The 12,154-nt window shown below is 52.0% G+C and overlaps 1 protein-coding gene across 1 annotated transcript; it reads right to left on the reverse strand.

The window, feature by feature from the left end:
- Positions 1 to 1,021: 1,021 nt before the first annotated feature.
- Positions 1,022 to 8,880, reverse strand: SLC29A3 (solute carrier family 29 member 3). The gene is made up of 6 exons (XM_084210557.1): positions 8,843 to 8,880; positions 7,622 to 7,882; positions 4,804 to 4,886; positions 4,144 to 4,370; positions 3,103 to 3,265; positions 1,022 to 2,217 (listed from the first exon to the last, which is right to left on the reverse strand). The coding sequence occupies exons 2-6, from the start codon at positions 7,868 to 7,870 to the stop codon at positions 1,548 to 1,550; spliced, it is 1,392 nt and encodes a 463-aa protein (XP_084066683.1). The 5' UTR covers positions 7,871 to 7,882; positions 8,843 to 8,880; the 3' UTR covers positions 1,022 to 1,547.
- Positions 8,881 to 12,154: the final 3,274 nt, after the last annotated feature.

The following is a 12,154-nucleotide window of genomic DNA, read 5'->3' on the forward strand; positions in this document are numbered from 1 at the left end:
TTCCAGCACCAGGGAGGGGATGGGAGCACTGGCCCCCAGGAGGGGCCCCCAGCAGCCACACATTCCACAAAGCTGCTCCTCACTACTGCACACCCCACACATTTTCCATTTGTGTGTGGATTTCAGGTTGAAATAAAAATCAGCCATCGAGCAAAACTCTCTGTGTGTGCACTGCCAAGGGGCCCAAAGTAAACCCTGCTTTAGGGAAGGATTGAGGTAAAAACCCAGTGTCCAGCACACCATGTGGCACCCCGGGGCAGTAACCAGCATGGATCCTGCTGCTCTCCCACATCCAGCAGCTCCACCCCTCCGTGGGGAAGCAGGAGATGCTGAGAGAGCATCCAGGAATGGAGCATCTGCTCCTAACCCGGCTTTAAAGGAATCCATTTCCACAGATGACATCTCTGAGGCATCACTGCACTGCCAAGCTCTGCCTTTATACCCTCACTATCACTTCACCTCTTCTAGAGCATAAATCCAGCCAGTTTGAGAAAATAAATACAATAATTGGATTGAGTCCAGACTGTGCTGGCATATGGGAGTTTAAATGACTTTAAAAGCCAGTTGTCTTTGGGTGGGCCATATTTTTGGGTGTCACAGTAGCTCACCCCTCTGAAAACATCTGGAGGCCATATGGTGCCTGTCTACATGAATTAACCAGATTTCTGCTGTGAACCTCACACCAGGGTCTCTCTCATACCTCTCCCTGGCTTTCACAGAGATATCTCTGAACACAGACTAAAGACACCCTAAAAACCTCAGGTCAGGCTCACTCAGCATTTCACTTTCCTTGGGGGTCACACCACAGCCACAGCAGGAAAAGTTTAAAAATGCTCCTCTCAGCTTGGTCAGGGAATAGTCCCCAACACTAATGGCACCATGCTAGGAGGTAGATGATCCCTCAGTTCAATTTCACATGGAAAAAATATTAAAGTAAGCAAAATCCCAAGTGGAGCATTTTCCCTTATATATATAAAAATTTATTTTGTTTTGTGCAATGATTGTATGAAATCTGTGCAAAACTGTGCCCCAATCCCAGGGGCAGCTGCTACTTGTTCCCTAACTTGTGAGAAGGTGCTCCAGGGCTCAAATCCCTTTTAGTTCAACACCACTATCACAGCTCAGTGAGGGGTGAACCCGCCCCTAAGACCACCCAAGCCCTGAAGGGCTGAACAGTGCAGCAGCAAAACCCAGGGTGCCCCCAAAAGCCCTGGGCTCAGTTTAAAACCACTGGCACACAGGTAAGGGATGGTGTCCCCATGTCCCTGGTGCTTCCCTGAGCTCCCTGGGGAGGATGAGGCTGCTTTGGTCCCTGCTCCATTAAACTGGGGAGCAACAACATCTGACAGAACCTTCCCAAGCACAGGAGATGCCCCTTCCCAGAAGGGAGACTTCCACTCTGCATCCCCCCTGGATGCAGCTACCCCCTGCCAAGACAGGCAGGCAAGGCTGCCTCAAAACCACAGGCTACCTGACTTTTTTGGGGAAAAAAAACCCCAAACCCTAAAACAAACCGAGTCCATCCTCCTCCTCCTCAGCTGCCCCCTCTAGACGAGGTGCACCACGAAAACAGCACAGGCAGAGCCCAGAGCCAGCCCCAGCCCGAGGTAGAAGGACATCACCACCCCTGCTGCCTCAGCCAGCTCTTTGGGCACGATTTTGGGGCCGTAGACCATGACCAGCGTGCCCAGGTAGCCATTGCTGAGCCCCAGCAGGGCTGTGAACACCACGGGGTAGATGTCCCTGTTGAACAGCACGGTGTGGATGTGAGCCCGGGGCTGGTAGTTGCTGAAGATGAAGAGAGGGAGGAAGATGGTTCTGAGGAGGACAAGGACAGGCAGCAGTTTGCTCTTGGGGCCTGGCACCTGGATCCAGGCAGTGACCTGCCTCCCACACCAGTCAGCAAAGTTGTACAGGAGGAAACAGGTGAGTGGTGTGAAGTACTTGGTGCTCCACGGGCTTCCCGAGGATTTGCTGACGGACTCGATGTTGGAGGAGAGGGAAGGGAAGATGATGATGGAGATGAAGAAGACGTAGAAGAGGCAGAAGCCGAGGAGGGCGGTCTTCTGCAGGATGGGGCGGAGTGGGGGGATGCCAGCACTTCTGGTGAGGAAGGAGGAGCTCACAGTGCCTCCTGGCTCTGCCTCGTCCTCCACGGACCTGTCAGGGGGCACGGTGACCAGAGAGGGGCTCTCCTTCTGGCTGCTCAGGTAATACCTGGAGAGAGAGACAGAGGGAAGCATGGGGGAATGCAACTGATGTTTGGAGAGAAGCTGGAGACACAGGTATGCCTGCTGGACCAAGCAACTCCACTATCACTGTCATATTTTCTGAAAAATCCCTTCACCAGTATTTCTTCTCCTGGGAAGATAAGAAACCTCAGCTTCTCCTGTGTTTGCTGCTCTGGAGTGTGGTCTGGAGATTGCTTATCCAAACATGTGATTTGTTTTTACTTAATGACCAATCACCATCAGCTGTGTTGGACTCCCAGGAGCCAGTCACAAGTTTTTCCTTCTGTCTGTATCTTTTTCTGTAATATAGTTTTAGTGTAGTATTCTTTAATATAATATAAGTACATAAAATAATAAATCAGCCTTCTGAGAACATGGAGCCCAATTGCTCATCTCTCACCTCATCCTGGGGAGCCTCACAAACACCACACTCACCACACCTGCAGCTCCCAGCTCGTACAGAGAGGTGACCCTTGCACACCCACCATCCCTTCTCCCCATCTCTCTGCACCCTCAGTGTTCACAGGGGGGACCCTACTGCATGCAGGCCCTTGGGGCACTAACCAGAGCAATGGGTCACACATCCAAGTGGCAGACAGGATATGGGGACGCTCCTGGCTGGCTGCCTCCGGGTTAGGGCTCTCTGCTGACTCCACACATTTCAGGAGAGCCAGCACTGGGGGACCTGGGAAAGCTTGGCAGAAACTCAGCACTTGGCTGAAACTCAGTTTCAGCCTGTGGTTTCGGTGAAAGGGGAAGCACGGCTGGCGGCAGGGACAGGGCAGGGACCAGCAGGCCCGGTGTCCCATGGATCCCCGAGCAATCCCACTATGAGCCCTCTGAGGGATGCCCCTGGCAGGCTGGCACACACCTGGAGTACTCCAGCCTGGGCAGGAGCAGGTACACCACGATGCAGAGCACGATGAAGATGTCGGCGGTGAGGAAATAGGCCAGGGCGCTGTCGGTGACGTCGGCCGCCGCTGCCAGGTCTATCACAGAGGCCACGGCGCTGATGGTGCCACCCATGGCCTGGCCTGAGTGTGACAACAGAGGTGGGCACAGTGAGGGACACAAAACAAGAGGGGCAACCCAGAAGCTCCTCTTCTGACACGCACAGGTCCCCAGGGAACGCTGCCCCACACCCGGCTGCACAAACAGCCTCCTCTCCATCTCCACAGCTCAGGTCCTTGTGGGGCTGCAGCACAGCCCAGGTGCCGTCCTGCACCCCCTTCCAACACAGCACACGCAAGAGTCAGGGCTTGCAGGTCCCCAGTCCTTCAGAAAAAGGCCAAACCCTTCCCAAAGCCTAAACCTGGCTTTCTACCAGCACACATATAATCAACCTCCCTTCTGCACTCCCCCAGATGGGGATTCGAGGCACCAGCGGCAGGAATGCCATCTCAGGGATGTGGTGCTTTCCTTTTCTGAGATAAACTCATTAAAAACACTCCTGTCTTGGCCCCAGGAAAAATTTCAGCATCCTGATTTCCCCCCCTTTCTCCTCTTGGTTTGTCAAGCATTGCACAGCACATTTATAATGTTATCAAGGCTCCAGGGAGCTCATCACTCATGGCTCCCAAGCTGCCCCTCATCACTCATGGAAACGCTGATCAGAAAGGAGCAGACAAGGCAAAGCTGCAGATCCTGCTGCTGGAAATGGCAGGGCAGGGGGATGTCATCTCCTTCCCTCCTTCCTCCCTGCACCCAGCAACGCTCCAGGGTCAGTTTATGGCTGTTTACAGAAACCAAAGCACATGTGACCGAGCAAGTTTCTCCTTCAGCAACTTCCCTTTATCATCAGGGCAAAGTTAAACTTCTAAAACAAACCCCACATGACAAAACCCCCAGAGAGAAAACCACAGAGCCGAGCAGGGAAAGTCCAAGAGCACGATCCCAGTGGGATCAGCCAAACCTGAGAGCAGAGCCTGCAGGTTCCTCATGGGGAAGCAGCTGCTGAGGCCAAAGATGCTGCTGCAGAAGACGGTGGAGGCACTGCTGACCACGGCCACGCAGCCCACAGTGAGGGTGAAGAAAGGTGTGGTCCAGGTGGAGGTGTCCACCTTCACTAGCACCGTGATCACCAGGAACACAGCCAGCATGACAAAGAGGGACGACAGGATCCTCACGCTGGCAGCAACCCTGGGCACAAGGGGAAGAAGTCACTGCTGTGCTTCAAACCACAACGTGAAGGTTTGACACGGGAGGGCAGCTCCTGTGCTGGCAGAAAGGGTAAAGAAAATAAAGAGAGGTTCCAGCTTTTGTCAACCGGCCCCCTGATGACAATAAAGGTATTTTTAAAAGGCAAGACTGTTTCCAAGCAATTAACTAAGGAATTCATTAGGAGTTTATTTACTCAAGCCAACTGCAGGCACTTGTGGAGCAAGGTGCTTCTCCCACTTCAGCTCAGTTGGCTGCAAATCAGGCAGAGGCAAGGAGGGGAATTTTGGCTGCACAGGGAGGCTGAGCTCAGGATGCCCCGTGGTCTCCCCCTGAGCTGGGAAGCTGGAAGGAAGACAGGAGCAAAGCCAGGGAGAAATGTGGCTCTGGCACTTGGGAACAGAGCACCACTTACTTGTTGACAAGCAAGAAGTTTCCAATCAGGCACAGCACTGAGGGTATGGTGGAAGCAATGGAGATGTAACTCTCAAAATAGTCCTGCCAGGGGGAAAAAACAAACCCAAATAAAGTAAAAAACATTGCAGGGGGGGAACAACACACGAATTTCAGGTCTTGAATATGACACAACAGGGAGTTGCGGTGTAGGTGTCCACCTTGTTGTGTTGTAGCCCACATTGCAAAATGCTCAGGGCAGTGGGAATTCTGGGATTTGCCCTCCCATAGTTCTGGGCTGTTTCAGGAAATCAGGGACATAAATACAGAAGGAAAAAAAATAAACAGTGAAAGAAATGTGCTGTGCACCATCAAAGTGTGGCTGCTCCCTCTCCCCTCCCCTCAAGGGGCTTAATCCCATTTTTTTTGCTGCAGGGATCTCAGCCAGCAGGTAGGCTGATGCACACAAAGAGGAGGATGACCTACATGTCCACCCCTATTTCATTTTCTGCACTTCTCCAGCTACAGAAATGGGTCTCATCACATCCTGCCAGGAGAAGGCACTTGGCAGGTTTCCTCTGCACAGTTCATTATTTTTTACAGCTTTGCATCATTTTTAATCAGTTTACAAGCACATTCATCTCCTCTTCCCTATCAGGAACTTCACTGGAAGCAACAGGAAATCTAATAATCACTCCTAGAGGGTTCAGATAGGCAGAGACTTAAATGTCTGTGCTTATGGCATCAGCTCAGCCAAGCAGGAGGCTCAAAGCTCTGTGGCCACATGATGAAGCAGGAGAAAAGACAAAGCAAAACACAAAGCTGGCTGCTGAAACTGCAGCTTATTTACCCACCTGCTTAAAACAAACCTCCAAACCATCCTGGGGATACTCAGTAAACTTGCTTAAAAAGTTAATTTGCTTCTGCTTCTGGGGAGGAAAAATGACTTTCTAATGCTTTGCACCAAGCAGAAGTGTACTCAAAGTACATCCCAGGGAAATATTCATTTATTCCCAGCAAATGGGCTCACACCAGCAGTGAGGAGAGACTTGGGCAAGTACTTAAGAGCCCCTGCACCACATTTTTACTGCAGCAGCAGAATGGTGGGTGGCAAATTTAATCCATGCCTGGACCAGTGGAAAAGATCAGGTTCCATACTCCTCTCTCCTGCTTGCTAGGTTTCAATCCATCTCCAATGGATTGAAAACTTCCTTGGGTTTTCCCACCCTTCAGAGATATGCTTTCATTTCTGGCACTGCAGGACATACCTAGCTCTTCTCCCTTTCTGCTGAGCCCTTAAAATAAACCCCAAAGCAAACCTGACATCTTCCTCCCACATCCAGGTCTGCTGGGGAAAAGTGTCATTGTGGAAGTGTTTAGCCCCACATGAACTTCAAACACACTGCCAGGATGCCTTAGAAAGCCCCAAACCCATCATGGTGGCAAACTCAACTCAAGATGCTTTTGCAAAGGAGTTTCCATTCTGCTCCTGCCAGGCTGGAAAAGGAATCCCGGTCTGTGAAGGTGCTGGAGTGTTACTGAGCACAGGGCATGAAATTAGGAGCAGTGGAAAGGCTGGAGCCAGGAGGTGGCTGTCAGTCAGAGGTGCATCCTTCCAGAGTCCAGCTCTGTGTGCAGGTAACCCCTCCTGCTGCAGCAGCAGGGCACAAACTGGGCTGGCTGGTTTGATGCTGATCACACTCGACTGCCACAGAACAACTTTTCCCTGGAGAGAGGAAAGGCATCACTCCACAGCCACACAGGAAGAGCAGAAACACCTTTTCAGCAGAGAAATGGCTGGTCCAGCCAGGAGAACAGCTGTGCAAGCAAACACCTACTTTAACACACTTTACTTAAACCCAGTTTTTCTCAAGAGGATCAGCATGATGTAGAGGCAGTGAGGAACATGTGGGATGCGGGGAATATGAGAGAACACCGTGCCATGTGGTGGCAAAGTACCTTTCACCCCTCTCTGAGGGCCCTCACAGGCACAGACACAGATAGTTTTGGTCTTCAGGCAGTGCAGGAGCTTGGGCACCTCAGTTTAATTCAGTTTCTTGCTTTACAGCAGCACAGCTGAAGCATCCTGGTACAAGCACTTCCCTTCCTCCCCGTCTAAAAAGCAGCTGACACTTAACAGCTATGAAAATTAAAAGAGCTGTAGGTGTATGGGAGTGAGAAACTGGAGGTGAAACTCGGGCATCACACGTGGCCCTGTGTTTATATAAAAACAAAAAGTGCCCAAACCACCTGAACAAGCTCTGCCACGAGAGGAGGATGTGACGCAGTCTCATTGCTCCAACACTTTTTCCACAAAGCCACAAAGAAACAAACCCACAGCTTAGTCAGGGAGGCACAGGGAAATAATGCTGCTGTGGCAGGAGAAGCAAGAGAAAGCAGCCTTTCTGGGGACAGAAAGAGGCCATTAACCTGCCACCCCCAAGGCTGCCTCATCCATCAGCCCATGACAAGCTCCTTGCTCCATATGCCAAAGCCAGATGTTGATCACTGCAAGGAGACATGGCACACCTGCCAGATCATGAAGGACAAAGACACCTTGCACTGTAGAAGTCACCCTGTGAAAGGTTAAGCCCTACTTTTTTTAGGTTCACCTTAACACTCAGCAGTCCAAATACAGGTAAAAGGCAGACCAGAAAATTATTTGAAACATCTTCCCCACAGCTATTTGTAAATAAATACCAAATAAACTTTCCCCTCTGGTTTGCAGCAGGGGAGACCCTAGAGGACGTTCACCTACCTGCTGGGGAAGCAGAGGGGGAAAACGAGCACATTAGGAAGGAGAACAGGTGATTTATTTCTGCCTCCAAAGCAGCACTCACCCTCAGGTCTGAGGCTGCCTGCCCCGCGGGGCCGGGCTCATCCGAGCAGTTCTGCAGCTTGTACCTCCAGTAGTGTTTGGCCGTGATGAAGAAATTCCAGGGCAGGAGGGACCCGATGCCCAGGAGGAAAAATATCAGGTAGGCCCCGTGCCAGCGGTCCCTGGGCTTCTGCAGGCCGTACCCGCTCCCCACGCCATCCTCCAGCAGGGGCTCCTGGTCCGGGGGAGAGCTGCCGGCTGCCGGGAGCATCGTGCTGGCCCGCTGGGAAAAACAACAAGGACACTGTCACACCAGGGCTTCTCACAGCTGTGCCTCCATCCCCCGCTGACCCCAGTAAATCGTGCAACCACGGAGTGGGGCTTGGGCTGGAAGGGACATCTCACTGCAGCCCCCCTGCCATGGGCAGGGTGAATAGCCTGGGTGGCTCAAAGTCCTTTCCAGGGACACTTAAGGAGTCATTCCAACCCCCATGTCCACAGACAGGGACACCTTCCACTGTCCCAGGCTGCTCCAAGCCCTGTCCAACCCAACCTTGGGCACTTCCAGGGAGCCAGGGGCAGCCACAGCTTCTGTGGGCACCCTGTGCCAGGGCCTCAGCAGCCAAACACTGGAGGAGTGAGCCAGGGATGGGAAGGCATGGGTAAAGAAACCCAGCCTCAGCAGATCCCACCCGTATTTCCGCCTATATTTAATAATTAACCCACCCCCTTGGACTTGCAGGAGTAAGAAATCTCGCTTAGCTCATGCCACGCTCCAGAAAACACCCAACAGCAGCCGCCAAACCCGCAGCGCCGTCGGGCCCTGCAGAGCAAGGCGCAAACTCGTAGTAACACCGCCGGGCTTTCGGAAACCACTCGTAAACTACTCCAGCACCAGGCGGGCTCGGCGGCTCCCAGCCCAGCACAACGTCAGCCGGCAGTGACAAATGACTCGCAGAGACACGGCATCATCACCAGGCGCAGGAAAACCACCCGAAAACGCCGCGGGAGCCCGCCCGGGACTCCGGCACCCATCCGGGCGCCTCACAGCCCACCCTGGGCCGGGCGGAGCGCGGGGGAGGCGGAAATGCCGGAACCGGCGGATTTTGCCAACAAACGGGGAATTTCGGCAGCGGGGAGCGCCGCTCCTTCCTTCTCTTCCCTCCCTCCCAGCAGCCTCCCGCTGTACCCACGCGTCCCCGCTCCAGCCCGGCCCCGCTCGCCCCAACACCGCGGCACTCACGGGGGTCCTGCCCGGCCCGGCCGCCACCGTCGCCTCAGGGCTCTGGCCCCGCCCCGCCCCGCCTATGAAGGGAAGGCCACGCCCACATAGAGCATCGCCACGCCCCCCGCCCGGGTTAGCCACGCCCCGCGAGGAAAAGGCGGGAGGCTCGGGCTGGCCACGCCCCCTTCGGCCACGCCCCTCCGTCCCAAATACCAGTAATTAAATGGTTATAAAAATACTGATATAATTAGAGTGATAATAATTTGGACAATTTGGTTTAGGACAATATGAGACAATAGAAACAAAGAGTTACAGATAGCCCGTGTACCTTTTCTGGGTAAAATAAGCCCAAAAAAGGCCCCACGTTAACAGAGGATTAACCCTTAAGAGCAGCAGCCTGTTGCACATTCATACAGCTCATCCATGATGCATCAATTCCATTCACACACAGGATTCTGGCTGGGCAGTGCCAGCTTCTTCCTCTGAATCCTGACAGCATCTTCAGGGCTGAGCAAGGCGGGAAGAACTCGATAATGGAGCAATAAATTCTCTTTCTCTGAAAGATTTGGGTGTCCTGTGGCTACTATCTCACTGCTTTCTTTAAATAAACTATCTTCCATTGCATAGTTTCCATTTTAACATTTTGTTATAACCTAAAACTATATTTAACACACTACTTAAAGAATGAATACAGCATCACTTTCTAACACAACACATATAATATTCATTTGAATATTTGCCAAAAGCCAATCAGAAAATACACATTTTTCACAGTGGCCCGATTTCAATGTGCCACTGCAGGGCTTTGGGGTGGTTGAATTGGGAGTTAGCAAACTGGGAGTTTCAACAGGAGAACAGAAGGTGGCATTGGGCACCAGCTGGTGAAAGTTTTCCATGGATGTGGGCCCTTGGAAAGATGGTTTGGTGCAAAAAGTGCCCAGAGAAAGCAGCGTGGGAGGTGGAGTTACAGACACCTGCCTCAGCATCCTGTCCAGCCCAGCTGGGAAGGTTGGGCATGTCCCCGTGGCTCACTGCGCTGCCAGGGCAGCAATTTTATCCCCATTGTTCCTCCCTGCTTGCAGAATTCCCACTCCTGCCCGGAGCACGGGCAATGTTGCCATCTCCTGGTGGCAGCTGGTCCCGGTGAGCCGGATGAGGTGAGTGGCCCAGGCAGGGACAGTGGGCTCCTGAAACCTCCCTGCAAACCCTTCTGGCTTTGTTTTTTGTTCCATTAATGTGAAATATGCAATCTGTGAACATATCATGGACTAATTTTTACTTCTTGCAACCTCCAACAGGCAAGGTTTTGACCAGCTATGTCCCTGTCACTGTTATATTTTCTGGAAGAATCCTCTTGCCCAGGATTTTCTCCTGGGAAGCTGAGAAGCCTCAGCTTCTCCTGAGTTTGCTATTCTGGAATGTGGTTGGAGATCGTTTATCCAAAGATGTGAATTGTTGTGACTTCATGACCAACCATGCTCCAGCTGTGTCAGACTCTGAAAAGGAGTCACGAGTTTTCGTTGTCATTCTTATTAAACTTTCTGTCTGTATCCTTTCTCTATCCTTTAGTATAGTTTAGGATGGCATTCTTTAATATAATATAGATCATAAAATAATAATTTGGCCTTCTGAGAGCATGGAGTCAGATTCATCATTCCTTCCTTCACCTGGGAACCCTGGAAAGACAAGAGAGGGATCTCACAGGGATCCCCAATCCCTGCAGAGGCCAAACAGAGGTGAGTGATGAACAGCAGAGTGGCAAGCAGATTGAACAGATTGTTTCCTTTTTTTTTCCTTTTTTTTTATTAGACTAGGAAATATAATTTATTGCATAAAAATTAATTTGTTACAATAGGAATGCTAAACTTTATTTACACTTCTTTAGTTTACAGAATAAACAGACGAGGGTTTAGAGGATGCGACCAGGCCCGTCCCCTGAACATATAAATATGGAAACACATTTTGGGGCAGGAGATGGACGCTGCCTTGGCCAAAATGCCACACCTGGGAGGTGTGGAGGGCTCCTGGGAGATGGAGGCAAACCCTGCCTCTCCCCCTGCCCTGCCCTGCTCCTGCTGCAGGCACCCTGGTCAGAAAAACGGGGAGAATTTCCCCAAAAGATGCACTTCAGCCAAGCCAGGCGGCTGCTGCCTGCCCAAAGGAAGGGGAACAGAGATGGAGAGAGGCAGGATGGACGGACAGACAGACAGACATCCCAGCACAGTGATCCATAAAGCAGAGGATGGGAGCGAGAGAGATTCCGAGGCGACCTGAAAGAGCTTCTCACCCCTCAGAGAGAGCCCCGTGGAGCTGAGAAAGGAGCCCTCGAGCCCACGGGCAGCTGGACTGATCCACCCAGTGTTTATTGCTCTCCAAATCTGCTTTCTCCTTCCTCAGCTCAGAGGGTCTCAGAAATGGTCAAACGCAACCCGAAGGACGGATAAATCCCTTCCCACGCCACACAGGAGCAGCTTTCCCATCCAGCACAAGGGGAAAAGATTGAAAACCCAGCAAGAAGTGAAGCCCAGGGACCCCCAGAGAAGCAGGGAGCAGCTGAGTGCTTTCCAGCAGTGCCTCAGGAGCTGCTGGAATCCTGGAATCCACAGGAATCCTGCTGTGTCCCAGCGATCCTGAAAGCTCCTCCCGAGCTGCCCTGTGCAGGTGATGCTCTCCAGGCTCCCTGGGTGTGCTCCTGTGCCCAGCACTTTGTGGGATGGCACAGGCATGCTCCTAATACTTCCACTGATGCCTAATCCTGAGCTTACCACCCCCTTCCTATTTTTATTTTCATTTTTTTAAACAGATACATTTCTAAGACACAGCACTCAGTGAGTAACTATTTCTACCTGCAGGCAACCTAAATTTTTTACCTTCATCAAGACACCATGTTTGTGTGAGGAACTTCATTCCTTGCCTACCACTTGGTTATTTTCCACTCACCCCACAGCTTCTCCAGCATTATAAAAAGGCTGTTCCAGGGAAAAAAACAGGAGCTGCAGTGAGGGAAGGAAACCTGAGCACTGCTCACGATGCTGTCCCTCCTGTGAAAACACTCAGCCTGGGAACACCAGAGCATCCCTCCCTGAATCTGTGCTGAAATACTGCATCAAAATCCAGGCAGGAGCGCAGGGAGCTGAAGTGGAGGCAGTTTGAAGTGGCCACATCCCAGCCCCTGCTCTCCCCTGACCCCTCCACAGCCAGGTTTGGGGTGCTCACTGCAAAATCCTGCTGGCTTTACAACATCCCCTCCTTTAGCCTTGAGCCTGGAGGTTGGTGCAGGACTGAAATCTTTGGTTTGTGCTGAAGTTGTGTGTAAATGAAGGCGTAGTC

This window comes from Fringilla coelebs (assembly GCF_963513975.1).
Source record: "Fringilla coelebs genome assembly, chromosome: 8".
NCBI lineage: Eukaryota > Metazoa > Chordata > Aves > Passeriformes > Fringillidae > Fringilla > Fringilla coelebs.

What these genes read in the sequence shown, in the direction of transcription:
- SLC29A3 (XM_084210557.1), bottom strand. Translation starts at nt 7,870, where the DNA reads ATGCTCCCGGCAGCCGGCAGCTCTCCCCCGGACCAGGAGCCCCTGCTG. An exon ending in AGGCAGCCTCAGACCTGAGG is followed by an intron (nt 4,887 to 7,621) that starts GTGAGTGCTGCT and finishes TCCCCCTGGCAG; the next exon opens with GACTATTTTGAGAGTTACAT. An exon ending in CCTGCAGGCTCTGCTCTCAG is followed by an intron (nt 3,266 to 4,143) that starts GTTTGGCTGATC and finishes TGTCACACTCAG; the next exon opens with GCCAGGCCATGGGTGGCACC.